Here is a 25,722-nt window from a genome sequence, read left to right on the forward strand (position 1 = left end):
AGTGCACAGCGACAAATAATTAAACTCCAAGTGCGGGTAGAGATGTATTTAGGGGATGAAGCCATAGCGTGCTCATTCCTGGTAGTAAAGGGTTTAAAGGTAGCCTGCATTTTGGGGGTAGATTTTTTGAGAGAAAGGGACGCAATAATCGATCTTTCTCGGGGAAAATTAAGTTTGATGAATGCTGGTAGGAGAATAGAATTGTCCATGCTCAGATCTGAAGAGGTACCTGTGCCTAATTGTAATGCTATTAACATAAAGTGTAGGAATCAGTCGATACTACATTTAGACAATCATTGTCTAGGACAGAATCTCTATTATCCTGACGTACAAGGTGATCAATTAAAAGCAAATGTGGACGCACTTGTGAACAAAGTATCACAGTCCGAAAATTTGAATTCAATGCAACAACAGGATTTGGTGCAGTTATTATTTAATTATGCAGATGTATTTTCTGAACGACCAGGAATTGTTAAGGGATATCAGTACAATATCGAGGTGAAGCCTCACAAAAATTACTGTCGAGCCTCATACTCCATTCCTTGGCCCAAGAAGGAAAAAGTTTTTTTACGAACATTTGGAGAGTTAAATAAATTTTTCAGGTTATACATTGTATATAAGCACCAAGATAAGAAAAGCAGGATGCAACCTTACCAGGTGCGCTAAAAAAGGGAAGAAAAATATAATCGACATGTGACGAATAACCAAAAATTTAGTGTTGGGGACTTGGTACTCTTACGCAATCATCCTAAGTCCTCGGCATCCTTGAAACAGAATAGCAAGTGGCAATTGGTGTACAGTGGACCTTTTAGAGTAGTAAGTGTGCCACATGAGTGTATCTATCTCTTAGCAGATCCCCACTCAGGGAGAGTACGGGGACTGTATCCGTGTAAGGATGTAAAAGCATTCCTACAGTAAAAGACTAATAGTCATATGTGGACACCATTCGTTTGTAAATAATGAACATTAATGATGTGTGATCTTTAGAGATAATGTACTAGTGTAGAAGTGTTTAGTTATAAGAATATGATTGACTTTCTCATGTGTATGGATATTTGTGTTATGTACTCTTTTAATTTGTGTTATCTAGAACATGCTCTAAATGTTTGCACAGATAATCTGATTAGTGCAATTATTTGTAGTGTTAAGCTGTGACAGAGTTCAATCAAAAAGAACATTTTAGTAATGATTAGTTAGTGTACTACATAATTTTCTATGTGCCCAAATTTGAAATATTTCTTGGCACAATCTTTTCTATTATGTGTATGTATGTAGATATGTGTAGCTGTCAGATTGACAGATTCGAACCCAGAATAATATCAATAATATGAGGCCCTGAGAACTTTATTATCTCACCAATGTTATTAGAGAAAATAATGCACCCAGTAGTGACCCGAGGGCACCACGGGAGGCAAACTTGTTGCAAATTTATGTAATGCAAAGTTACGCACAAAGAAGCTTCAATTGAAGCATGTGCAGATTCAAACAGTAAAAAAGAGCTAGCCAGATACAGTCCAAGTCAATTTTTGCCTACAGAGACTACACTGTAGTTACGTAGGACGTTGATAGTAAAGTGTGACATGAGTTCAAAGGAGTTATTGAACAATATGCCTGAATCCGGCTGGAATGCACAAATAAAATCTACTCGAACACGAATATAGATGACTTTTGGGCAAACTAATACCAAATTTTAATATTTTGTTACCATGTACGCAAATATCACACCTTGGTAAAGAGTTACGAATGTGCTATTACAAAAAAAAAAAAAAAAAAAAAAAAAAAAAAAAAAAAAAATTTGCACAGCGGACATTGTAAATAAAAATAAAGGAACTTAACCAAAAGTGCAGTATTGTGCGGCAGAGAGAGACAGTGACCGTTAAACCTGCAGCAATACGTCACGGAGTAGTTGTGTATAAGTGATAAAAAACTGTATCATCGCCGTGTGTGCAAATGGACAAGGAACTAGCACGACACGAACAGTGAACCGATAACGGACGGTGGATCAAGCTAGTGTCAAACTTTAACTCTTTGTGTGTCAAGGGACGCTAAGAAAGCGCATTGACTACAGAGATACATTTTGTCCAAAGGTGAAAACTTGCGTGTGACTAATGACAAGTCATGACATGGTGAAAAATATTGTATGCCCATAAAACGTGTTACTGTGACAACGAAACATTGTGCAAACCAGACTAGTGAAGGCCTACTGAGTAATAACTGCCACTAACTGTGTGCATTCTTTCCCACAGCAGGAAAAATGCCTATAAGGATAGTACACTGTTTCTGAACTTGTTGCATGTTTCCTGGAGCACTGCAAGAAGACGTCGCACGGGCGAGCGGATATCCAACGCGCATCCGGCTACATCAGCTATGCAGCGGCCGCAGCAGCCCGTAGCAGACCAGACAGACAGCCACGCCCCTCCGCGCCGTAGCTGTCAACGCCGGGGGCGGTGACCTACACGGAGTCAGCGCGCCGCGCCGAGCGCCGCTCAACAATCACTCCGCACCGCTCACCAAATACAGCATTATTGATTTTTTTTTTATGTTCACATAAACTGAATAACATGTCAATGACTTCATTTCGATAAACATTGAACATTTACTACGTAGGACAAGTGACCTTGTAGTGTATCACAAGAATAATAGTATCACACACAAAAAACTTCAGTCGAACTGTATGTGACTGTGATATTGTGTAATTGTGTAACCGTTTGTGACGAACTGCAAATTTAATTCAAATGAATAACTGTTAAAGAAACAATATTGACCATGAACCAACTGGGATGGCTGGGCTCCGGCACAGTTTTGCCCAGGTTTTCTGTTTGCCTACGCCCAAATGGGGGAGCCATGAACTTATATAACCCTGGGACTAAATAAAAGAGCCATTCCGTAAAATATACAAGTGTAAAGAACGTTACTGGCACCATTGTGTCAAAGTGTAAAAACTCTTTGCCAAATGCTGCCAGGGGGCAATGTAACGTTCCCTGGCAAACTCACATTATTAAAGAACAAGAGTTTATTTGTACCATATACGCCGCTCTGGGCAAGTTGTATATATCGTAATTATTGAACAAAAATATTACTGAATGTGGTGTAAAAGACATTTGTTATTCTCCTTATATTTTTTGTTGTAATATTTCTCTGTATTTATGATAGGAATTTTTCTGTATTTATTATGTGATTGTAAAATGTGTCAGTATTTGCGATAGCAGAGATATATATAAAATGTTGTCAGAAGAGAATAATATCGTCAATTTGCAAAGAAATGTTAATAGTCAGCAATACTATTTAAGCACAATGCATTATGTATTCTTTGGTCTTCTCTGTTCAGAAGTCATTGCGGTAGGACACTGTGAAAGAGTTTTTTACGAATGGGTAGACTTCTTTTGTCTCTGTCTGGACTTAGCCGCCATTAGACGATGCGTTACGAATTAATGTGAGTTGTATTGTTGTTTGATCTAAATATATTAGAGTTTATCAAAAGTGTGAATTATTTATGTAAATTAGCTTGCCCACGTCATCTATAAAATTTCTTTAAGAATTTTTCAGCATTTTTAGCGGTGTTGCTGGGCTGTGCCGCGACCAACAATAGGCGGCACATTTAAAAAATTATCAAACCCGTAAATCGGGAACAGAAGCATAAAAATCAATAGTGAATTAAGAAATTGTTCTTCTTTTTCAGTGATCCTGTGGCTGATAAAATTTTAATTAATTATACGTTTGTGCATTCGTAGGCGGATAGCTAATGTTAGTTAACATTGAAATTTAAACAGTTTGGTTCTTTCAAAATATCTTAAATGTGTAATGAAGTAGGTTTGATCAGTGATAAATGTCGGCTTGGCAATAATTAAAACATTTTCTGCTAATAGAGGTAATCTTGTGTTCTATGGCTAGTGCCGGGATAAAATTCAGTAAAAATATTTAACAAAAAAAACCCACTGCATCTGGAAAGTGTATGCCAAGGCCGAATGATTTAAAGGACTCAGTTCTCAACCTAATATTCTTAACCAGTTCATATGAGTTCACGTAAATATTATTTTTTCTTTAAATGTACGTAATTCTTAAGAAAGTAAAAATTTTTATTACCACACGAAAATAAGAGAGTGGTTCTATAACAAAGTTCGCACGAAAGAAAATTAACTTAAAAGCAAAAGATAAAATTTATTATTCTTCTTTAACGAAATTTCAAATCAATTCCATTCATTTCGACGATTTCGTTAAAGTGGATGCGGAGAAGGAATTAGTTGCCAGCGTTCCAGCTGCCTGTGATGTGATCCGAAAGACACCAGCGATCTTTGTCAGGGTGCGTCAGAATCTTGTTCGCCGATGTTATACTTGGAGTGAGGTTGATGGCCCGCAATTTCAGCACATTTTGTAACACAAAGTATAAATGGCACGTTCATCGTGCCACTGATGGTATTTGCCGTTAACTGTAACAAATATAAATAAAAAAGTACACAGTAATGTGATTTTATTCCTATTATCTCTATAAGATGGTTACTCTGACCCTATGTTTCTTACCTGAAATTCTTTAGTGGAACATATTTTCTGTACTGTTAAATTTTTGCACCCTCTTACGGAAACACCCTGTACAAAAGGCCACCGAATGAAAGCATGCGAGATCGGTTTTGCCACAAGAGCGGCACTCTGGGATTAGTGCATATTCACTTCCCACACAGCTGCCAAAAGATGGGAGCACAGGGAACAGTATGATTAGAGAATATACTGTACGGATGGATAATCAAACAAAAAATGCACAAGAGATACTGCAAAGGGTATAAAAGAAAAGGGAAAAGGAGCGTAAATAAGGTAAAGAAATGACAAAGAAATTCGAGGAAGACATAAAAGGCAATCTGTCTGTACTCACGGAAGATATGTCTAAAACCAAGCAGAGAGCAACAGAAGGGAAGCAGTAGGCAGTAGATGCACAGAGAGATGCTAGGCTAGCGTGTATCCAGGTTATAGGAGACAGAAAAAAAAGCTCTAATAGTCATGTAACGCATGAGACGAGCGACGAATGTGGTTAGCCAAATGACAAATTTTGTTACTATGCTACAAAAACACTAGAAGGCATTGATAAAGGGAAAGAGCGAATAGGCATCACAAATTTCGTGTATGATGATTCACCTGGAGCAGCAGCAGGGAGAAATGAATGAAGTACTGAGGAATCTCTCTCAGATTAACTCACAGCAAAAAGAAGTGTCCAAAGATGTGAAGGAACTACAGGGTTACGTGAAGCTTATGTAATGTCGTTACAAAAGGAAAACTTCAGGATACTAGGACAGCAGGAGAATGTGGAACAAGATGAATGAACAGAAAGTGTGACCATCACACTGGACAACGTCACTGCAGACCGTTGAAACTGCTATGTTTTGCGCCGGCCGGGGTGGCCGAGCGGTTCTAGGCACTTCAGGCGACTGCTACGGTTTGCAGGTTCGGGCATGGATGTGTGTGGTGTCCTTCTGTTAGTTAGGTTTAAGTCTTTCTAAGTTCTAGGGGACTGTTATTGAAGTTAACGAGCGGTATCTTCTGCCTTGTGGCCATTGACGTTCCAGTTACCTGTCCTGGTCGTTGACGTAATTTTAGGCAGTGTTGTTGCTGTCTAGCACAGTGTGTAGTTCGGCGGCTGCGGTGTTATTGGTCGTTGTGGGCGCCAGTATTCTGTGTGTCAATGTATTGAAATCTTGTGATCGTTTTGCTGGCTGCATGGAGCGGAACTGATCTTGTTTATTGGTCGGTCGGCTGTCTGTCGGCTTCGTTGCCGTCAGATTAAGAAGCTGTTGCACAGGCTGCCTGTCTTACCTAAACGGGCGTTAGCATTACAATTCCAGGCCAACCCTTGGAAACTTCTGAGCGCCGTTCCTTGTGTGTTACATAGTAATTTCCCTCTTTGGGTTTTTAGTTATTTGGTTAAATATGTGGCCTTCAGCCGAGTATCAATATCTCTCAATTAATGTTCTTGTCTTGCCCTTAAGGCATGAGTTTGTTATTTTTTTATATGTGGCCTTTATTCCAATTTTACGCGAGATGTTTTAAGGTACGGCTTTCTGCCTAAAAGGCATTAAGCCGTTAAACATACTTTGTCGGTATGTGGCCTTCAGCCGAGTATTACTATCTCTTAAATTAAATTTCTTGTCTTGCCCTTAAGGCATGAGATTTTTATTCTTTACAGGGCCCTTCAACCAACTTTCATATGAAATGTTTTAAGATACGGCCTTCTACCTTCTAAAATAGGAACTTTTCTTTCTAGGGACTAAGCCGTTAAATTACACTCCTGGAAATGGAAAAAAGAACACATTGACACCGGTGTGTCAGACCCACCATACTTGCTCCGGACACTGCGAGAGGGCTGTACAAGCAATGATCACACTCACGGCACAGCGGACACACCAGGAACCGCGGTGTTGGCCGTCGAATGGCGCTAGCTGCGCAGCATTTGTGCACCGCCGCCGTCAGTGTCAGCCAGTTTGCCGTGGCATACGGAGCTCCATCGCAGTCTTTAACACTGGTAGCATGCCGCGACAGCGTGGACGTGAACCGTATGTGCAGTTGACGGACTTTGAGCGAGGGCGTATAGTGGGCATGCGGGAGGCCGGGTGGACGTACTGCCGAATTGCTCAACACGTGGGGCGTGAGGTCTCCACAGTACATCGATGTTGTCGCCAGTGGTCGGCGGAAGGTGCACGTGCCCGTCGACCTGGGACCGGACCGCAGCGACGCACGAATGCACGCCAAGACCGTAGGACCCTACACAGTGCCGTAGGGGACCGCACCGCCACTTCCCAGCAAATTAGGGACACTGTTGCTCCTGGGGTATCGGCGAGGACCATTCGCAACCGTCTCCATGAAGCTGGGCTACGGTCCCGCACACCGTTAGGCCGTCTTCCGCTCACGCCCCAACATCGTGCAGCCCGCCTCCAGTGGTGTCGCGACAGGCGTGAATGGAGGGACGAATGGAGACGTGTCGTCTTCAGCGATGAGAGTCGCTTCTGCCTTGGTGCCAATGATGGTCGTATGCGTGTTTGGCGCCGTGCAGGTGAGCGCCACAATCAGGACTGCATACGACCGAGGCACACAGGGCCAACACCCGGCATCATGGTGTGGGGAGCGATCTCCTACACTGGCCGTACACCACTGGTGATCGTCGAGGGGACACTGAATAGTGCACGGTACATCCAAACCGTCATCGAACCCATCGTTCTACCATTCGTAGACCGGCAAGGGAACTTGCTGTTCCAACAGGACAATGCACGTCCGCATGTATCCCGTGCCACCCAACGTGCTCTAGAAGGTGTAAGTCAACTACCCTGGCCAGCAAGATCTCCGGATCTGTCCCCCATTGAGCATGTTTGGGACTGGATGAAGCGTCGTCTCACGCGGTCTGCACGTCCAGCACGAACGCTGGTCCAACTGAGGCGCCAGGTGGAAATGGCATGGCAAGCCGTTCCACAGGACTACATCCAGCATCTCTACGATCGTCTCCATGGGAGAATAGCAGCCTGCATTGCTGCGAAAGGTGGATATACACAGTACTAGTGCCGACATTGTGCATGCTCTGTTGCCTGTGTCTATGTGCCTGTGGTTCTGTCAGTGTGATAATGTGATGTATCTGACCCCAGGAATGTGTCAATAAAGTTTCCCCTTCCTGGGACAATGAATTCACGGTGTTCTTATTTCAATTTCCGGGAGTGTATTTGCAGATGTGCAGCCTTCAGCCGAGTTTTAATGTCTCGTAAATTAATGCTCTTGTCTTGCCCTTAAGGCATAAGATTGTTATGCTTTTGTTTTCAGATAAGGCCTTCTGCTTTTTGATTTAAACTCTTCTTATTTCTTAATATGCAGCCTCGAGCCAAGGTCAATTAAAATTAAATTGCTAAGTCCTTCAGCCTGTTTGGATTGAAGATTTCGAAAATATTCTTGGGTGGAAGCTCCAGAAGAAGCTTGTATTTCAATTTCTTACTTAGGTCTTGTGTCTTGGATTTTGAGTATGGCCATCAGCCGATCTAAGGTTAATCAAAGGAGGTCGATTAAAGTTTTGAGTGGTTTGCATCCTTGTTGTAATATTGTGTGTGTTGATGAGTAAAGTTTGTATTTTGAGTGAAACTGACAGCAACTTATTATGTCCCCTTTCCACAACCTAATCTGCTCTGTCCTGTTAGCCCAGGCATTTCAAAAACTTCTATTAATTTTCTCATTTTATAGAAGTTCCACATAGCACCAAAAAAGCACCTAAAAAGCATTTTCCACTAATAAAATACTGTAGAAACCTGGTGTTTATAAGTAATCGAGAATTATTCAATTTCTTTTGAATTTTCAGCAAAAGGAGTGCCCCACCTTTTACCTGTAGTAGTCTAGTTGTAATGGTACTGGGGTCGTTGTATGTACTATGTAAATATGGGTGCAAAGCAAGACTGCAGGATTTTCTTAATTCCTTATGTTAAAAGTAGCAGAGGTCGCATAGAAAGCTTTATTCATTTTACTCCAGATTCGTTTGCATTACACTGAACTTGATCCCAGGATGTATGTGAGCCGCTGGTGGTTGATCCGCTCGGCTAGGGCCAGCGGCGTGTCCCCATCGTCATTCCTGACTTCCCTGTCGGCCCCTGCCTCCAGTAGCGCAGTCGCCGCATCTGCGTGTCCACGCCGTGCCGCATAGTGCAGTGGTGTGAACCCACTTTGAGCCCTGGCGTTGGGGTCGGCAGAGGATGCTGCCAGCAGCCGCACCACAGCCGCATTGCCTATCCATGCAGCCATGTGCAGAGGTGTGTTCTGCCAGCGGTCCCTGGCGTTGACATCTGCTCCATCCTCCAGCAGACGCCTCACCACCTCCACGTGTCCCCTCCTTGCTGCCCAGTGCAGTGCTGTCCACTTGTCGTCGTCCTTCGCCTCTACGTCCGCCCCCATCGCCACCAAAGTTCGCACCTTGCTCACTGACCCCTCCTGAGCTGCCACGATCAGCATCTTGCCTTTCTCTTCTCCGGAAAGATCCCTACAACAAAAGAAAGATACTTACAAATTTCTCTCAACACACATATCTGAGGACGAAGCACTATCGCAGAACTGTGATGAGTTCCAACAACTCATCTCTCCAAGAAGTTTACCACAATAGACTGGTGTCCAAAGTTAAAACAACAAACTGCGATTTCCGCATCGTGTGTCTCATTCCAATGTATTCATACCAACTGTCAGCAGATGCCTGAACCATGGTGTTCTGCATGGTAGCTGGCATTCCAGTCAATGAACAACTACAACGATGAAGTCAGTGAAACTACAAAATGGGGTAGTGTTTGCTGGGTAGTCCCACATCCACAATGTAGACACAGTCACAGACGGTGGAGTATGGTACAGAGAAGACGCCTACCAGGCTCCCTGCGCTCTGTTGTTTCTCAGATGTGGGGATAGTTTGTAGAGACAGAAACTGTATCTCAAAGGCGGGGGCAGGACCCAGCACATGTGATACCAGAAAGAAAGAACCGCTATCTGGCTAAAAGGGCATCACAGCACCGCCTTGCAACTGCATGGCAACTGCCATATAACCTCGCAGCATGCACTGGGTGTGTTGAATCGAGGTAGACGTTATACAGAAGGCATCAGCAGAGTGGCCTTTATTGTCAGAGACCTGTTGTATATGTACCTCTGACACATCTTCACAGAAATAAATGTTAAAGTCGTCAACATGCCACCTAGATGGCCGAGCAAATAGTCCACGTCCTTTTCACAGTTGAGTTCCAATATAGTCTGTAGAGTGATTCTCGACGGATTTGCATATGGAGGGAATGCGGAACACGATTTCGGAAACCAAACAGCTTTGTAAAAGACTGATATTGAGGATTACCCCTGATGTTGACTACTCGAACACCTCTTCATGATGTTGTACGGGTGAATCGGCTAGGTTTAACTCATGTCAGGTATCGCGACGAGATCTTGGGACCTCATATGCGGTTTTTGCGAGGTGCTCTGCCGTTGACTTCGTATTGGTGGACGATAATGCTAAGCCTCATAGAGATCAGGTGATTGACGTTTTCTTGGGAATAGGAGATATTGCACGTATGGGGTGGTTCGCTCGATCTCCCAATTTGAATCCCATAGAGCATGCCGGGGACACACTAGGGAGATGGGTTGCATCACATAAGCTTCCACCAACAATTCTATAAGAAACTTCCTGGCAGATTAAAACTGTGTGCCGGACCGAAACTCGAACTCGGGACCTTTGCCTTTCGCGGGCAAGTGCTCTACCAGGCAAAGGTCCCAAGTTCGAGTTTCGGTCCGGCACACGGTTTTAATCTGCCAGGAAGTATCATATCAGCGTACACTCCGCTGCAGAGTGAAAATCTCATTCTGGGAATTCTATAAGACTTGCGAGTAGCTCTGCAATAAGAATAGTGTAATTGCCTCCACATGAGATCGATGACATCATTCACAGCTTTCCCTGTCACTGCCAGGCTTGTATGAGTCAGAGGTGGTTACACCCGATGCTGAAAACATTAACCAGTTGTCGAATTTTGTGTGCAAATCGGTTAAGTTTAAAAAAAAAGATGAACATTTTTATCTACCTTTGTGCATTTTGTAGCTGTTCATGTTTTTATATTTTACATCGTTTCTATTTTACTATCACCTGTTTCTACTATTTTATGGCAAAATATACGCAACCTTGTAAAATTTCCCTTTGTTGCTTTAATTTTGGACACCGGGGTACATCAAATTTCACGCGCTTTTTATACCATTCAAATTACTAGCCGAGCTGCGTGTTGGCTTCGTAAACATACTAAAGACCTAGTGATTGGGCCGGAACGTCGGGTTTAGTTTATTATTGTTGTTAGTTTTTAGCAATGACGCGGCATAATACCCAGAAGAATTTTAATCACTATGACACCGGCCGCGGAATCCTACGTTCTTATGACACTAAAGAACTGACAACATTTAGGTATATTGCTGTTGTTGTTGTGGTCTTCTGTCCAGAGACAGCTCTGATGCTGTTCTCCATACTACTCCAGCCTGTGCAAGCTTCTTCAACGACAAGTAACTTCTGCAACCGACATCCTTCTGAATTTGCCTTGTGTATTCATCTTTTGGTCTCCCTCTACGACATTTATCCTCCACGCTGCCCTCCAGTACTAAGTTGGTAATCCCTTGATGCCTCTGAACATGCCCTACCAACCGATCCCATCTTGTAGTCAAGTAGTACCACAAATTCTTCTTCTCTCCAATTCTGTCCAGTACCTCTTCATTAGTTACCTGATCTACCCATCTAATCTTCAGCATTCTTCTGTAGCACTGCATTTCTCTTCTATTCCCTTCTTGTTTACATCGTTTCTTGTCCATCTTTCACTTCTATAGAGGGCTACACTCGATAGAAAAACTTTCAGAAAAGACTTCCTGACACTTAAATCTATACTCGATGTTAACTAATTTCTCTTCTTCTGAAACACTTCCCCTGCCATTGCCAGTATACATTTTATATCCTCTCTCCTTCGACCAAGATCAGTTATTTTGCTTCCCAAATAGCTTTACTCGTTTACTACTTTAAGTGTCTCATTTCCTAATTTAATTCCCTCGGCATCAGCCGATTTGACTGCATTCCTTTATCCTCGTTTCGCTTTTGCTAATGTTCATCTTATATCCTCCTCTCAAGACACTATCCATTCCATTCAACTGCTCTTCCAGGCCCTTTGCTGTCTGTGACAGAATTACAATGTCATTGGCAAACGTCAAAGTTTTTGTTTCTTCTCCATGGCATCTAATTCCTAATGTAAATTTTCCTCTTGTTTCCTTTACAGCTTGCTCAACATACAGATCGAATAACATCAGGGATAGGCTGCGAGATACGCTACACTCTCAGCTCAAAAGTATCTAGATACCTCTATCTAATGTGTGTCTGGCCAACAAGTGTAATTAGAGGCCGATCCGCCAGTATAAAAGGAGGCAGAGAGACTTGTGTCGTCAGTACAGAACCAGAAATAGCAGAATGGGTCCATCACGGGGGTTAGGGATTTTGAATGTGCACTAGACATGGATGTCACCTGAGTAACAAATGTACCAGGAATGTTTCGACCCTTACACAGTAGCTCTAGGCGACTTTTGGAGACGCTTTTGTGAAGTGCAAATGCAGAGCAACAACCATAGCAAAAGGTAGAGCGGCATATACTGATGGACAGAGACCATGAAGCTTTATGGAGGGTCGCTGTAAAAAATCGCATCAAGCACTGCAGCCAGCACAACGACTGTGCATAGAATGTTGTAAAATGGTCGAGCACCCCCCCCCCCCAATGAGGCACACATTTCTGCAGTCAGTGCTACGCAACACTAAAATTGGTGAAATGCGTGACGCCACTGGGCAATGGATGAATGGAAACGAATGGTCTGCACAGATGAACCACCTGTGGCAATCCGATAGAAGGCTCTGTTTTTGGCTGATAACTGTTACCTGCCATCTTGTGTAACGTCAGAAGTGAAGGAGAGAGGAGATGGCGTTAAATTATCGGCATATTTCCATGTTTATGGTATCATTCCCCTATTGAGCTTAAGAGAACACTAAATTCGACAGCATTGCAAGCACGTTTCCCAGCTTTGTGTACTGCACACTGTAGATCAACATTGTTTGCGTTAGCAAGACAGTGCTTCTTATCATAAGTCATTACCTGTCACGCAAGAATTTTTGGACAACAGCATTATATGAATGTACTGTCCGTCCAGAATTCCGAGCTAAATCCAATGCAAATGCTCTGGGATGAGTTAGAAGCTGGCTTCGCTGGAGACTGAAGCGCCAACGTTGAAGAATATTGGGTTCTCATTTCTCCATATAATTTCACACCCATTACTCAAAGTTCCCTCAGCAGAATAAAAGCCTTGATAGAGATGAAACTTTAACACACCCTTTATTAATTTTCTCTAATACGTGTCCATATACCGTCGATGAAACTGAATGTCTACTGAGAAACGGGCCATGTTATTTACATGTGACATAAACACCTACATTTTGATACTACGAACTGCGTGTTGCATGCTCAGGAATAATATGTAGCACTTCCCTTATGAAGTAAAGACAATTAAGTACAGATACATTCTATTAATCTGTCAAATGAGATTATTTTAGCCAGTAGTTTTCTACTCGGTTTGATGTGGCCTGCCACGAATTCCTCTCTTGCACCAACCTTCATCTGAAAGTAGCACTTACACCCTACACACTCAATTAATTGTTGGATGTATTTTAATCTCTGTCTTTCCCTTCAGTCTTTACGCTATACATCTCCTTCGTCTTGCCAGTGATTCCGTATGTCGCTGATTCTGGAGAGTACTCCCTCATTCCATATCTGACAAGTCCACCTAATTTTCAACACTTTTCTCTATCACCACATTTCACACGCTCCTAGTCTCCTCAGTTCCGGTTTTTTGCCACTGTCCACCGTTCAATATCATACGAAGTAGTAATCCAAACATAAATGTTTCATAGCAGCGGAATTATGTTGGCTAGTTGTACCCATAATGCCTTTGCTACTACGCTTCTCATGCCCTTCTGGCTTTGTATATCAAGGGTTATTTTGGTTCCAGAATTTCTTAATATCGGCTACTTCGTGACCACCAATTTAAGTGTTAAGTTTTCTGACATCTACTATTTCTCAGTAGAATTTTCTTTTAGTGATTCATTCTCAATTCACATTCCTTGCTCACCCGACTCTCCATTCAATCAGCAGATCCTGTAACTATTCACTTTCGCTGAGGATAGCAATGTCATCAACCAAATTTTTCATTGGCATCCTTTCACCGCGAATTTTAATTCCACCCTTGAACTTTTATTATATTTCCATCACAGCTTCTTGAATGTGTAGATGGAATAGCAGGGGCAAAAGACTGCTCCTGTCTTACACACTTAATCTGAGCACTTTGTTCTTTATCTTCCAGTCTTACTGTTCCCTCTTGGTTCTTGTACATGTTGTAACCTACCCGTCCTTCCCTGTAACTTAATCATATTTATATAAGACTTTCGAAGATCTTGCAGAGTTATATAATGTCGAACACTTTTTCTAGGTCAAAAAACTTTTTAGTTGCTTCCATTATAACGTACAACTTTCGAACACCGTGTCTGGTGCCTTTACTTCTTCTAAAGTCAAACTGACAGTCATTTGACAGTTTCTCAATTTTCTTTTCACTTTTTCCGTATATCATTCTCGTCGGCAGTTTGGATGCATGAGTAAGAAAGGTGATTGCGCACTAGTCCTCACACTTATCTGCCCTTGCTATCTTGGGAAATATGTGGATGATATTTTTGTAAAAGAGTCATGGTATGTCGCCAACTCACAGATTCTACTCTCCAACTTGAATTGTCGTTTGGTTTCCACTTTACCCAATGAACTTAGTAGTCCTGATGAAGCGCTAGGTACCCTGTCAGTTTTATTTGTTGTCAAATCATCCAGAGTTCTTTAAACTACTGGCTCTAATAGTAGATCCTGTATATCTTCCCTGTCGACACAGATTCCTTCCTCTATCAAATCATCGAACAAGGTCCCTATTCGTAGAGGCTCTCAGTGTAATCTTTCCACCTATGTGCTCTGTCTGCTGAGGCTGGCAGTGGAATTCCCATGGTGTTTGTAATTTAGATTTTTCTACATTATTTGTCAGTCCTGCAAAAGACTGTTTCTTTTTAGTTTTTTCACAATTTTTCTGCAGTTGTTTCACCTAGTCTACGCGGCACGTCCCACATATGTCATTTCTAAATGGCCTACACTGAGGTGACAAGCCATTCAATAGTGGTGTGCACATATACAGACAGCGGCAGTCTCACACACACAAGGTACAAAAGTGCAGTGCATTGGCAGAGCTGTCATATGAACTCAGGTGATTCGTGTGAACGGGTTTCCGTCGTGATTATGGCCACACAGTGGGGATTAACTTTCAACACCAAATAGTAGTTGGAGGTAGATGCATAGGACATCCCATATCGGAAATCGTTAGGGAATTCAATATTCCAGGATGCACAATGCCAAGGGTGTCCCAAGAATACTAAATATCAGGCATTATCTCTCATCACAGTGAATGCTGTGGCTAACAGCCTTCATACAACGACCAAAAGCAGCGGCTTGTGCATGTAGTGGTCGGTGCTAAGAGACAAGCAATACTTTGTGAAATAACCGCAGAAATCAATGTAGAATATACGACGAACGTATCCACTAGGACAATGCGCCAAATTTGCCGTTAAGTGCTGTGGCAACAGATGACCAATGCGAGTGACTTCACTACCAGTATGTTACCACCCGCAATTCCTTTCCTGGTCTCGTGACCATAATGGTTGAAGGCTAGACGACTGGAAAAGCGTGGCCTGGTCAGATAAGCCTCGGATTCAGTTGGTGAGAGCTGATTGTAATGTTCAAGTGTGGCGTAGAACCCACGAAGCATTGGACTCAACTTGCCAAAAAGGGCCTGTGCAAAATGGTGTTGGCTCTGTAATGGCATGCTATGTGCTTACGTGGAATGGGCTGGGACCTCTCGTCCAACTGAGCGAATCATTGACTGGAAATGGTTATGTTTGGCTACTTGGAGACCATTTTCAGCCATTTGTTGACTCAATTTTCTCAATCAGCGATTTAATGTCCGTGGGCAACAACTGTCCACGATTGATTTGAGGAACATTGTGGACAACTGGTATAAATGATTTGGCCACCCGGATTGCGCATCATGAATCCCACCGATGATTTATTGGACATAATAGAGAGGTCAGTTCTTGTACAAAATCTTGCAGCAGGAACACCTTCGTAGTTGTGGATGGCTATAGAGGCAGCCTGGCAATGTATTTTTACAGGGGACTTCCAACGACTTCTTGGGTCCCCACCACCTCGAGTTGTTGTTCTAGGTTGCGCACAAGGAGGCCTGACATGACATTAGGAGGTATCCCACGACTCTTGCCACCTCAGTGAATGTAGCTTTATTCCTGTCTTTCTCTGAACATTTACATGCTTTCTTATTTTGTTGATCAGTTGCAGTCTTTCTACAGTTACTCAAGGTTTCTTCGAAGTTAGCTTCCTTTTATCTGTGTTTATCTGTCCACCACCTATGATTTTACGTTCTAGAGATGTCCACTCCTCTTCAATTAAATAGCCTACTGTGATATTCCTTACCGCCGTTTACACATCGTTCATTAACTTCAAGCACATCTCATCATTTTTCATTACTGCATGATGCTACATCCTTCTATGCTGATTCTTCTGGACGATTCTGCTAAACGTCACTCTACTCTTCATAATTATTAAATCTTTGTGTACATCTGGGTACACCTTACGTTCCAATATCTGATGTCGCAATCTCTGTCTGACCATGAAGTAATCCAGCTCGAATCCTTCAGTGTCCCTGGGTATTTTCCAAGCATATTTTTCCTCACATGATTCCTGAACAGAGTATTCGTTATTACCATTTCAATTTGACTGCATAATTCAATTAGACGTTTTCCTCTCTCATCACTGTGCCAAATCCATAATCCCCATGACAATTTCTTCTTTTCTTTCCTCTACAATCGCATTTCAATCCCATGCTTCCTCTCTTTTCTCCTTTTCATGTGTCGTTGCCATCTGTACCTGAACTACTGTTGTCGGTGTTCGTTTGATGTCGAATCGCCGGCCGGTGTGGCCGAGGGGTTCTAGGTGCTTCAGTCTGGAACCGCGCGACCGCCACGTTCGCAGGTTCGAATCCTGCCTCGGGCATGGATGTGTGTGATGTCCTTAGGTTAGTTAGGTTTAAGTAGTTCTAAGTTCTAGGGGACTGATATCTCAGATGTTAAGTCCCATAGTGCTCAGAGCCATTTGAACCATTTTTGATATCGAATCTGGTGAGAAAAACTCTGTCATTGAGCAGTTCACAGTAGCCCACACACTCCCCTGCTTTCCTATTTATAACGAATTCCATTATACAATTTGCTGTTGATATTACCCCAATGTATCTTATGACAAATCCTTTGCTTTCTTCTATTTCACATCAATGACCCCACTGTATCTACACTGGGTCTTTGCAGTTCCGTTTTTAGACTCCCTAGCTTTCCAACTACAACCAAACTTAGGAATTCAAAGCTCCAAGTCATAGAATGTTATCTCTCTGTAACTTATTCTACGGTCACTTCCACCTTGACAGTCCATTCCCAGGGATCCAAAAAGGTAAATTGTCCAGAATATTTTCGCAATGCAGATGGCGTCACGACAAGGTTCTTCTGGAAGTTTCACCCTAAAATATTTTCTAAATCCTCAACCGAAAGAGGCTGAAGGTCTTAGCAATTTAATTTAACTGGAACTTGGCTGGAGGCTGCATGTAAAACAATAAGGAGAGTTACCATCAAAAGGCAGAAGTAGCTATCTTAAAATATTTCATGTAAAAGGGCAAGACAACAACATTAATTTAAGAGATATTGAAACTTGGCTGAAGGAAGCACATCAGTAAATAATGTAATGGCTTAAGCCCTAGAAAGAAGAGTTTGAATTTTAAAAGGCAGAAAGCCTTATCTTAAAAATTTTCATACAAAATTAGGCTGAAGGCCCCTATACAAAAATAAAAATCCCATGCCTTAAGGACAAGGTAAAAACATTAATTTTAGGTGATATTGATACTTGGCTGAAGGCCACATATCAAACAAATTGTTCAACGGCTAAAGGCCTAGAAAAGAGTTTCAATTTAAAAGGCACAAAGCTTTATCTTAAAACATTTCATGCAAAAGGGCAAAACGAGGAAATTAATTTAAGAAATATTAAAACTCAGCTGAAGGCCTCACATCAATAAAATAACTAAAACCCAAACAGGGAAATTACTATGTAGCACACAAGGAATGGCCCTCAGAAGTTTCCAATGGTTAGCCTGGGATCGTAACACTAATGCCCGTTTAGGCGAGAAAGGCAGCCTGACCAACAGTCTCTGAATCCGAAGGCAACCCAACCGACAGCCAGCCGAAGAAGCAAGCACCTAATTTCGGTCACCGGACCAAAAACATTACAACCAAATTGCCAGCGAGGCGAAGAGACCATTAACACTCGTCTTCAAATATTGTTGTGTTAATAGGCCCAGGCGCAATAACTACTGACAGATATGAACATCGCAACGGCTTTGGAACTACACGTCGTGGGGGACAGCATCAACTCAGTAAGAAAACATTCACTCGCTGCTGTCTTAGCCGATCAACTGGCTACTGCAGTAAGCAGACAGCATTACAGAACTTCTACATCTACATCGATACTCTGCAAATCATATTTAAGTGCCTGGCTGAGGGTTCATCGAACCACCTTCGCAATTCATTATTCCAATCTCGCATAGCACGTGGGAAGAATGAACACCTATATCTTTCCGTATGAGCTCTGATTTCCCTTGTTTTATCTTGGTGATCGTTCCGCCCTATGTAGGTCGGTGTCAACAAAATATTTTCGCATTCGGAGGAGAATGTTGGTGATTGGAATTTCGTGAGAAGATTCCGTCGCAATGAAAAACGCCTTTCTTTTAATGATCTCCAGCCCAAGTCGTGTATAATTTCTGTGACACTCTCTCCCATATTTCGAGACAATACAAAACGTGCTGTCTTTCCTTGAACTTTTTCAGTGTACTCCGTCAGTCCTATCTGGTAAGGATCCCACACCGTGCAGCAGTATTCTAAAAGCAGACGGACAAGAGTGGTGTAGGCAGTCGCCTTAGTAGGTCTGTTACATCATGTAAGTGTCCTGCCAATAAAACGCAGTCTTTCGTTATCCTTCCCCACAACATTTTATATGTGTTCCTTCCAATTTAAGTTGTCCTTTACTGTAATACTTAAGTATTTAGTTGAATTTACGGCTTTTAGATTAGACTGATTTATCGTGTAACCGAAGTTTAAAGAGTTCCTTTTAGCACTCATGTGGATGATCTCACACTTTTCGTTATTTAGGGTCAACTGCCACGTTTCGCACCATTCAGATATCTTTTCTAAATCGTTTTGCAGTTTGTTTTGATCTTCTGATGACTTTACTAGTCGATAAACGACAGCGTCATCCTCAAACAACCGAAGACGGCTGCTCAGATTGTCTCCAAAATCGTTTATATAGATAAGGCATAGCAAAGGGCCTATAACACTACCTAGGGGAACGCATTGTTCAGTCGAACTGACATAGGGTACACAGTGTTGCACCGAATACCGCCACAAGAAACTCGAACACTCGTAAAACGAATGACTGATGAAGAACTTTTTGTGGCGGCGTTCGTAGCGACAAACAATTCGCTGTAGAAACGGCTTACGAAGTCACCGCCACACTTTTAATAGCGGGCCGACCGGTCCGCTGGAACAGTGAACAGAAAGATGAAAACCCAAACACTCTGATTAAATAAAAGTCAGTACTTATCTTTATTAACGAAGATACAGAAACACAGTAGTGAACTCCGTGTCTACAGAAATCTGTCTAGTTCGAGTCGGAGCGGCTAGGTCAGCGTCGGCTGACGACAAACAACAACTCTGCTGCGATGGACACACAACTGACTAGCAAGTACACAATTCGGTGGCGAGTATACAACTGAGCGGCGAATACTGAACTGTCCTAGCACTCGCGACTCCAGCGTTTAAGAAACCAGAAGCCAGCGGTGGCGCGCGCAGACTTGCGGCGATTTCCTGTCTCGCTGGCGCTGCTTATGCGGACGGCGTCCGGACTTCGATGCTGCCAACCTTTTGGCAGCGGGCTCGGGTGGCATTACTGGCTAGGATATAACACTCCTCCCCCCCCAAATCGCCGCACCGTCGTTGAATAATGACGTGGCGAGCGTCGACGGCGCGGGAGGGGTCTGGCCGCAGGCGTAGCAGCAGAGACCGGGGCGGAGACTGTTGTCGGTGGCAGTCCCCGGTCCGCACCCCAGCATTGGCCGCGCGGGGCCTCGGGAAACACCGACTGAAAACCGAGGTCAGGGTGCACGCCTGTGACCACGGGCGCAGCTTCTGGTACTGGACGCGACGGGGCGTCGGGACCCACGAAGAGAGGCAGCGTCTCCTGACGCTGCGTCGACGGCTGCTGAGTGGGCGCCGGACAAGGCGCTGCGGTGTCAGACTCCTTGGGGGTGCCCAAGGAAAGCGGCTGCAGGACAGGCTGCACAGCCACCGCTTGGGAAGGCGGCCCAGCTGAGGGGTCGACGTCCATCAGCTCCGAAGGCGGTGGCGACTGAAGAGGGACCGCAGGCGCCGGAGCGACCACCTGGGGCGCTCCCGGATGAAGCTGCGCGGGAGGCATCAACGGGACGGGCTATCGGCGTGGTAGCGGCGACGGCTGCTGCTGCTGCCCTGGGGGCGGCAGCGAAGTCGGAAGGCGCGGCGGGAACCCGCCGCGGACCAAATCTGTGGACAAAGAACGAGCGGCAGAATCCGGGCGGCCAGCGCGGCGCAACTGGTTCTGATGCCTCCTGTGCACCCCAGTAGCACCTTGAACAGTATAAAAACCACGACCCTGGACACTTATCACGGTACCACGTTCCCAACGACGGCGACCGTGATAAACTCTGAAAAAAACGGCGTCGTTGCGCTGAAAACGCGTGCGATGCTCAGAAGCGGCGGGTCGATCTGGGGGGTGCAACAACCGTTGTAGGGTGCGATGACGATGGCCGTGGAGAAGCTCCGCAGGCGAAGGGCCGTCGTGTGGCGTGGTCCGGTACGACGACAGGAACGTGATGAGGGCATGCTGACGAGAGTGCGTAGCACGAAGGCGGTCCATATGATCCTTGAATGTGCGCACAAAACGTTCCGCTGCACCATTCGATTGAGGGTGGAACGGCGGAGTAAGAACATGGCGAATGCCATTGGCAGAACAAAAACTTTCAAATTCAGCAGAGGTAAATTGTGGACCATTGTCAGACATTAAAACTTCTGGAAGACCCTCAATACAAAAAATTGAAGTCAACGCCTGTATAGTTTGTGCAGACGTTGTAGACTGCATGGGCACAACAAACGGAAAATTACTAAATGCATCTATCACGATGAGTCAACGAGAATTCCAATATGGACCAGCGAAATCAATATGTACTCGCTGCCAGGGACCGGCAGGGCGTGCCCACTCAAAATAGCGTTGAGGCGGAGCAGCTTGGTGTTCGGCACACGTCGAACAATCTGGAGACATCTGCGTAATCTGCTTATCAATGCCGATCCATGTACAATGACGGCGGGCAAGCTGCTTGGTGCGGACCACTCCCCAATGACCTTGATGCAACAAGTCGAGGACCTTGGATTGGAGCACTTGGGGAACCACTACACGAAGCTGGTCATTCTCGGTGCGTAACAGCAAAACTCCGTGCGAAACAGACAACAGATGACGTTGCGGATAATAGCGACGAACCACAGGATCCGATATGTCCTTTGCCTTGGACGGCCAATCACGTTGAACAAAACGTAATAGTAAACTCAGATGAGGATCCGTAGCTGTCTCACGTGCCACCTGACGATAATCAAACGGAAAATCCCGGAGGGATTGATGCTCATCGGCGTCAATCTGATGGCAAGAGTCGTCAGAGGAATCGAAGACATCATCCGCAACAACCGGCAATCTAGAAAGCGCGTCAGCGTTTGCATGCTGAGCTGTAGGGCGATACAGTATCTCATACTGGTATTGTGATAACAAAAGAGCCCAACGTTGTAGTCTCTGAGCTGTCCGCTGAGGAACTGGTTTAGACGGATGAAACAGTGACGTCAGGGGCTTGTGATCTGTTACTAAATAGAATGGTCTACCATAGAGGTAGTGATGGAATTTTGTGACACCGAACACAATAGCCAACGCTTCCTTGTCCAGTTGGCTATAATTACACTTTGTTGAGCAATTTAGATGCGAACGCAATAGGACGTTCGGTGTTACCGACTCGGTGAGACAACACAGCACCGAGGCCGAAAGAAGAGGCATCACAATCTAACACCAGAGGCTTGTTAGGGTCGTAATGGACCAGACAACGATCATTCAATAAAGCCTCTTTAAGCTGCTGAAAGGCTGATTGGCAATCAGCTGACCACACAAACGGAACATTCCTACGGCGGAGACGATGCAACGGTGCAGCAATCTGTGATGCATTAGGGATAAACCTAATATAATATGTCAATTTGCCAAGAACTGCTTGCAATTCCTGCAGATTGCGAGGGGCGGGCAAATCACGAATAGCTGCTAAATGTGACTGGGAGGGATGAATGCCTTGAGCATTAATAACATGTCCCAGATACTCCATCTCCGTAAGGAAAAATGAACATTTATCGATGTTGCAACGTAGGCCTGCCTGAGACAACACTTTAAACAAACACTCCAAATTACGGAAATGTTCAGCAGGCGTCCGACCGGACACAACAATATCGTCTAAATAGTTGCAACACTATGGCACATTAGCCAGAAGTTGTGACAAAAAACGCTGAAAAACAGCTGGAGCTGACGCACAACCAAAAGGCAAACGCAGAAAACGGAACAACCCCAACGACGTGTTTATGACAAAATACTGTTGTGATTGCTCGTCGAGGGGCAATTGCAAATATGCTTCACGGAGATCAATTTTGGAAAAGAAACGAGCTTCCCCTAGCATATCCATCAGCTCGTCCGGTCTAGGCAAAGGAAAAGAATCAATGACAGTATGAGGATTAACTGTCGACTTAAAATCAGCACACAAACGTAACTTGCCACACGGTTTCTTTATAATAACTAAGGGAGAAGCCCACTGGCTCGCTGAAACGGGTTGAATAACACCGTTGTTTTGCCAACGACGAAGTTCATCTGCTACAGGTGCCCGGAGGGCGTGAGGCACTGGACGAGCACGACAAAATCGAGGCTGAGCATTATCTTTTAACGTAATATGAGCGGCAAAGTTCGCAGCACAACCTAGTTCGTCTTTAAATATGTCACTGTATCGTTTACACAAATCGGTTATGCTGTCTTGCGGAACAACAACAGAATTAATTTGCAACACATTGTCTTGGATAGACAGGCCAAACAAGTCAAAACAGTCTAATCCGAAAATGTTTACACTGTCTGTAGCTCGGAGCACTGTGAATGAAACTGTTTTTGTATTGCCACGGAATGTGACTGGCACGCTACATACACCTAACACAGGAATTTGTCCTCCACTATAAGTAGCCAAAGAATGTTTTGCCGCTGAAAGTTTAGGGCGGCCGATAGCCGCATACGTAGCACTATTTATGAGAGTCACAGACGCACCAGTGTCTAATTGAAAATTGAAGGTCTTATCCTCGATGCGTAGCTTCACAAATAGTTTATTACACTGTCTCTGGATCGGTGCAGTGGAGGCGGAAGACACAAAATCAGCGCGTTTAGCGCGTGTTCGCTGCTTACGACAACTCGTGGGTTGGGCGGGTGGAACAACAACTCCCGCTTCACTTGCAGTCTGTACATTACTTTTTACAGCGTTTGAATTACGCTTGGGTCGCATAGCAGAGGGCTGGGTGGGTGGCTTATTGCGAACAAGTTTATTACCCACACGAACCATGGAAGAGTCTTTAAACGCGACCTTCTGGGCGGGCTGGCTTTGAAGAACATGAATATCCATGGGCTGGGCAGCACTAGAATTGTTCTTGCGTTTACGCAAACAAACAGTCTGGATGTGTCCTTTACTTTGACAAAAGTGACAAACCGCGTTTCTTAACGGGCAACGTTCACGAGGATGAGCAAGAACACACGCGGCTGACGAATGTGTTTAACATGACGCGGCCGGCTAGTGTTTACAGTCTGACTCTGCCGGTGGGGCCGCGGGCGTGACATAACTTGCTTAGCACAGGCAATTTGAGAAATACATGGCTGATCTAACTCACACTCAGCATAGTCAAAAGTATCTTGGGCTTCAATGATGTTCATAACAGTCTCTAATGACGGGTCAGGCAACTTTAAGATAGCAGCACGAATACGAGAATCTGCAATGTTTTGAGTAATAGCGTCTCGTAACATGACATCACTGTAGGAAGCTCCACACACACAATTAAATCGGCACTGATGGGTGAGGCCCCGTAAATCTGTTAACCACTGTTTATTAGATTGATGTGGCAGTTTCTTTAATCTGAAGAACTTGAATCTGGCTGCTGCCACATGAACTCGCGACTCGAAATACTCAGCAAGCTTGTTAACAACAACATCATAGTCTAAAGCTTCTGGCTTGGATTCCGGGAACAACTTACAAAGTAGTCGATAGACTTCCACGCCTGCAGTGGAAATTAAATAAAGCTGCCGCTCAGTACCCGTGATTTTGTAGACTGTCATGTGCGCCTGCAACTGCGCGAAATATTCTCGCCATTCTTCTCTTGATGCATCAAAAGCACGGAAAGGTGGTGCTGCCTGTGCGTGTTCCTTTTGTGTTGGAGGATTAGCCGCTTGTTTGGCGATTGCTTCCACCAAACTTTGTATTTGCTGACTCTGTAACAAGATCAACTGTTGTAATTCGGCAGACATAGTGAAAACAAATTAAACCAGCCCCCAAAATTTCATCGCTATAACTAGTATAACCAGAAACAAGTTGAACCAGCCCTGCACACGATTTCGGAAGCCCTCGTCGCCAGTTTTGTGGCGGCGTTCGTAGCGACAAACAATTCGCTGTAGAAACGGCTTACGAAGTCACCGCCACACTTTTAATAGCGGGCCGACCGGTCCGCTGGAACAGTGAACAGAAAGATGAAAACCCAAACACTTTGATTAAATAAAAGTCGGTACTTATCTTTATTAACGAAGATACAGAAACACAGTAGTGAACTCCGTGTCTACAGAAATCTGTCTAGTTCGAGTCGGAGCGGCTAGGTCAGCGTCGGCTGACGACAAACAACAACTCTGCTGCGATGGACACACAACTGACTAGCAAGTATACAATTCGGTGGCGAGTATACAACTGAGCGGCGAATACAGAACTGTGCTAGCGCTCGCGACTCCAGCGTTTAAGAAACCAGAAGCCAGCGGTGGCGCGCGCAGACTTGCGGCGATTTCCTGTCTCGCTGGCGCTGCTTATGCGGACGGCGTCCGGACTTTGATGCTGCCAACCTTTTGGCAGCGGGCTCGGGTGGCATTACTGGCTAGGATATAACAGAACTAGGACATACCACAGGAGGACACACACACAAAACCGAAGGACAGTCGGTGACGAAACACGTCGTCTGACCACACGACCGACCAGCAGGCAACCAAGGCCATTGGCACTCAAACCACGTGTATCAGCAATGGTCGGGCGAGTCTTGCCTATCCGGAGCTCACTGCAGCTCCAAACCGACTGAACCCGATGTCTGTCGGGAAGTGGGAGACACGGCGATCCAGGCACAATGGCTCTGATCCAATCATGCAGAGGTAGCTCTTGCCTATTGGCCAAGACATTCCGCACAAGAAGGAACCGAACAACATCCAGCAAGATGAGCCAGTGATGAGGGCCAGAAGCGGTGAAAAGATCAAATATATGTCGGCCGATGAGACGACCAGCGGTCGTCCCGCTCCAATCTCCGTCCGTCAAACAGTTCATCCTGTGTCACGAGCGGACTGCGAGTACTGGCTGTCCGCGACTCACCGGCGCTCCTTCCCCGACCTCACTGCTGCTGCGTCCCGACTGCACCGCTGGTGCGTCTCCAATTCAGCCGACTTTCTTCTGATGGACGACGTCTCAGAGACACTGGCTCGGACCCAACCATGCAGAGGGAACACAGCCGACATCTCTGCACAGGAAGGAACCGAAAGAAAATACACGTCGTCGATGAGGTGACGGACCGAACGCCCAACCAACGGTCGCCCTCGCTGGTACTAGCTGTGCGGA

At 44.6% G+C, this 25,722-nt stretch overlaps 1 protein-coding gene and 1 long non-coding RNA gene across 4 annotated transcripts in view; both read right to left on the reverse strand.

Annotated features, from left to right (window-relative positions):
• Positions 1-4,138: 4,138 nt before the first annotated feature.
• Positions 4,139-6,440, reverse strand: LOC126427241 (uncharacterized). Its single transcript, XR_007576603.1, has 2 exons — positions 4,519-6,440; positions 4,139-4,427 (listed from the first exon to the last, which is right to left on the reverse strand). It is a non-coding gene; the product is annotated as an uncharacterized LOC126427241 (long non-coding RNA).
• Positions 6,441-8,450: 2,010 nt separating this feature from the next.
• LOC126427239 (ankyrin-3-like) overlaps positions 8,451-25,722 on the reverse strand; it is a 68,622-nt gene continuing 51,350 nt past the window's right edge. For all 3 annotated transcript variants that reach the window (XM_050089479.1, XM_050089480.1, XM_050089481.1), the window contains exon 6: positions 8,451-8,986. In XM_050089479.1, coding sequence (XP_049945436.1) covers positions 8,494-8,986 — 493 coding nt within the window. In that variant the 3' untranslated portion in view covers positions 8,451-8,493. The remainder of the gene's footprint in view (positions 8,987-25,722) is intronic.

Source organism: Schistocerca serialis, chromosome 11 (assembly GCF_023864345.2).
Source record: "Schistocerca serialis cubense isolate TAMUIC-IGC-003099 chromosome 11, iqSchSeri2.2, whole genome shotgun sequence".
Taxonomy (NCBI): Eukaryota; Metazoa; Arthropoda; class Insecta; order Orthoptera; family Acrididae; genus Schistocerca; species Schistocerca serialis.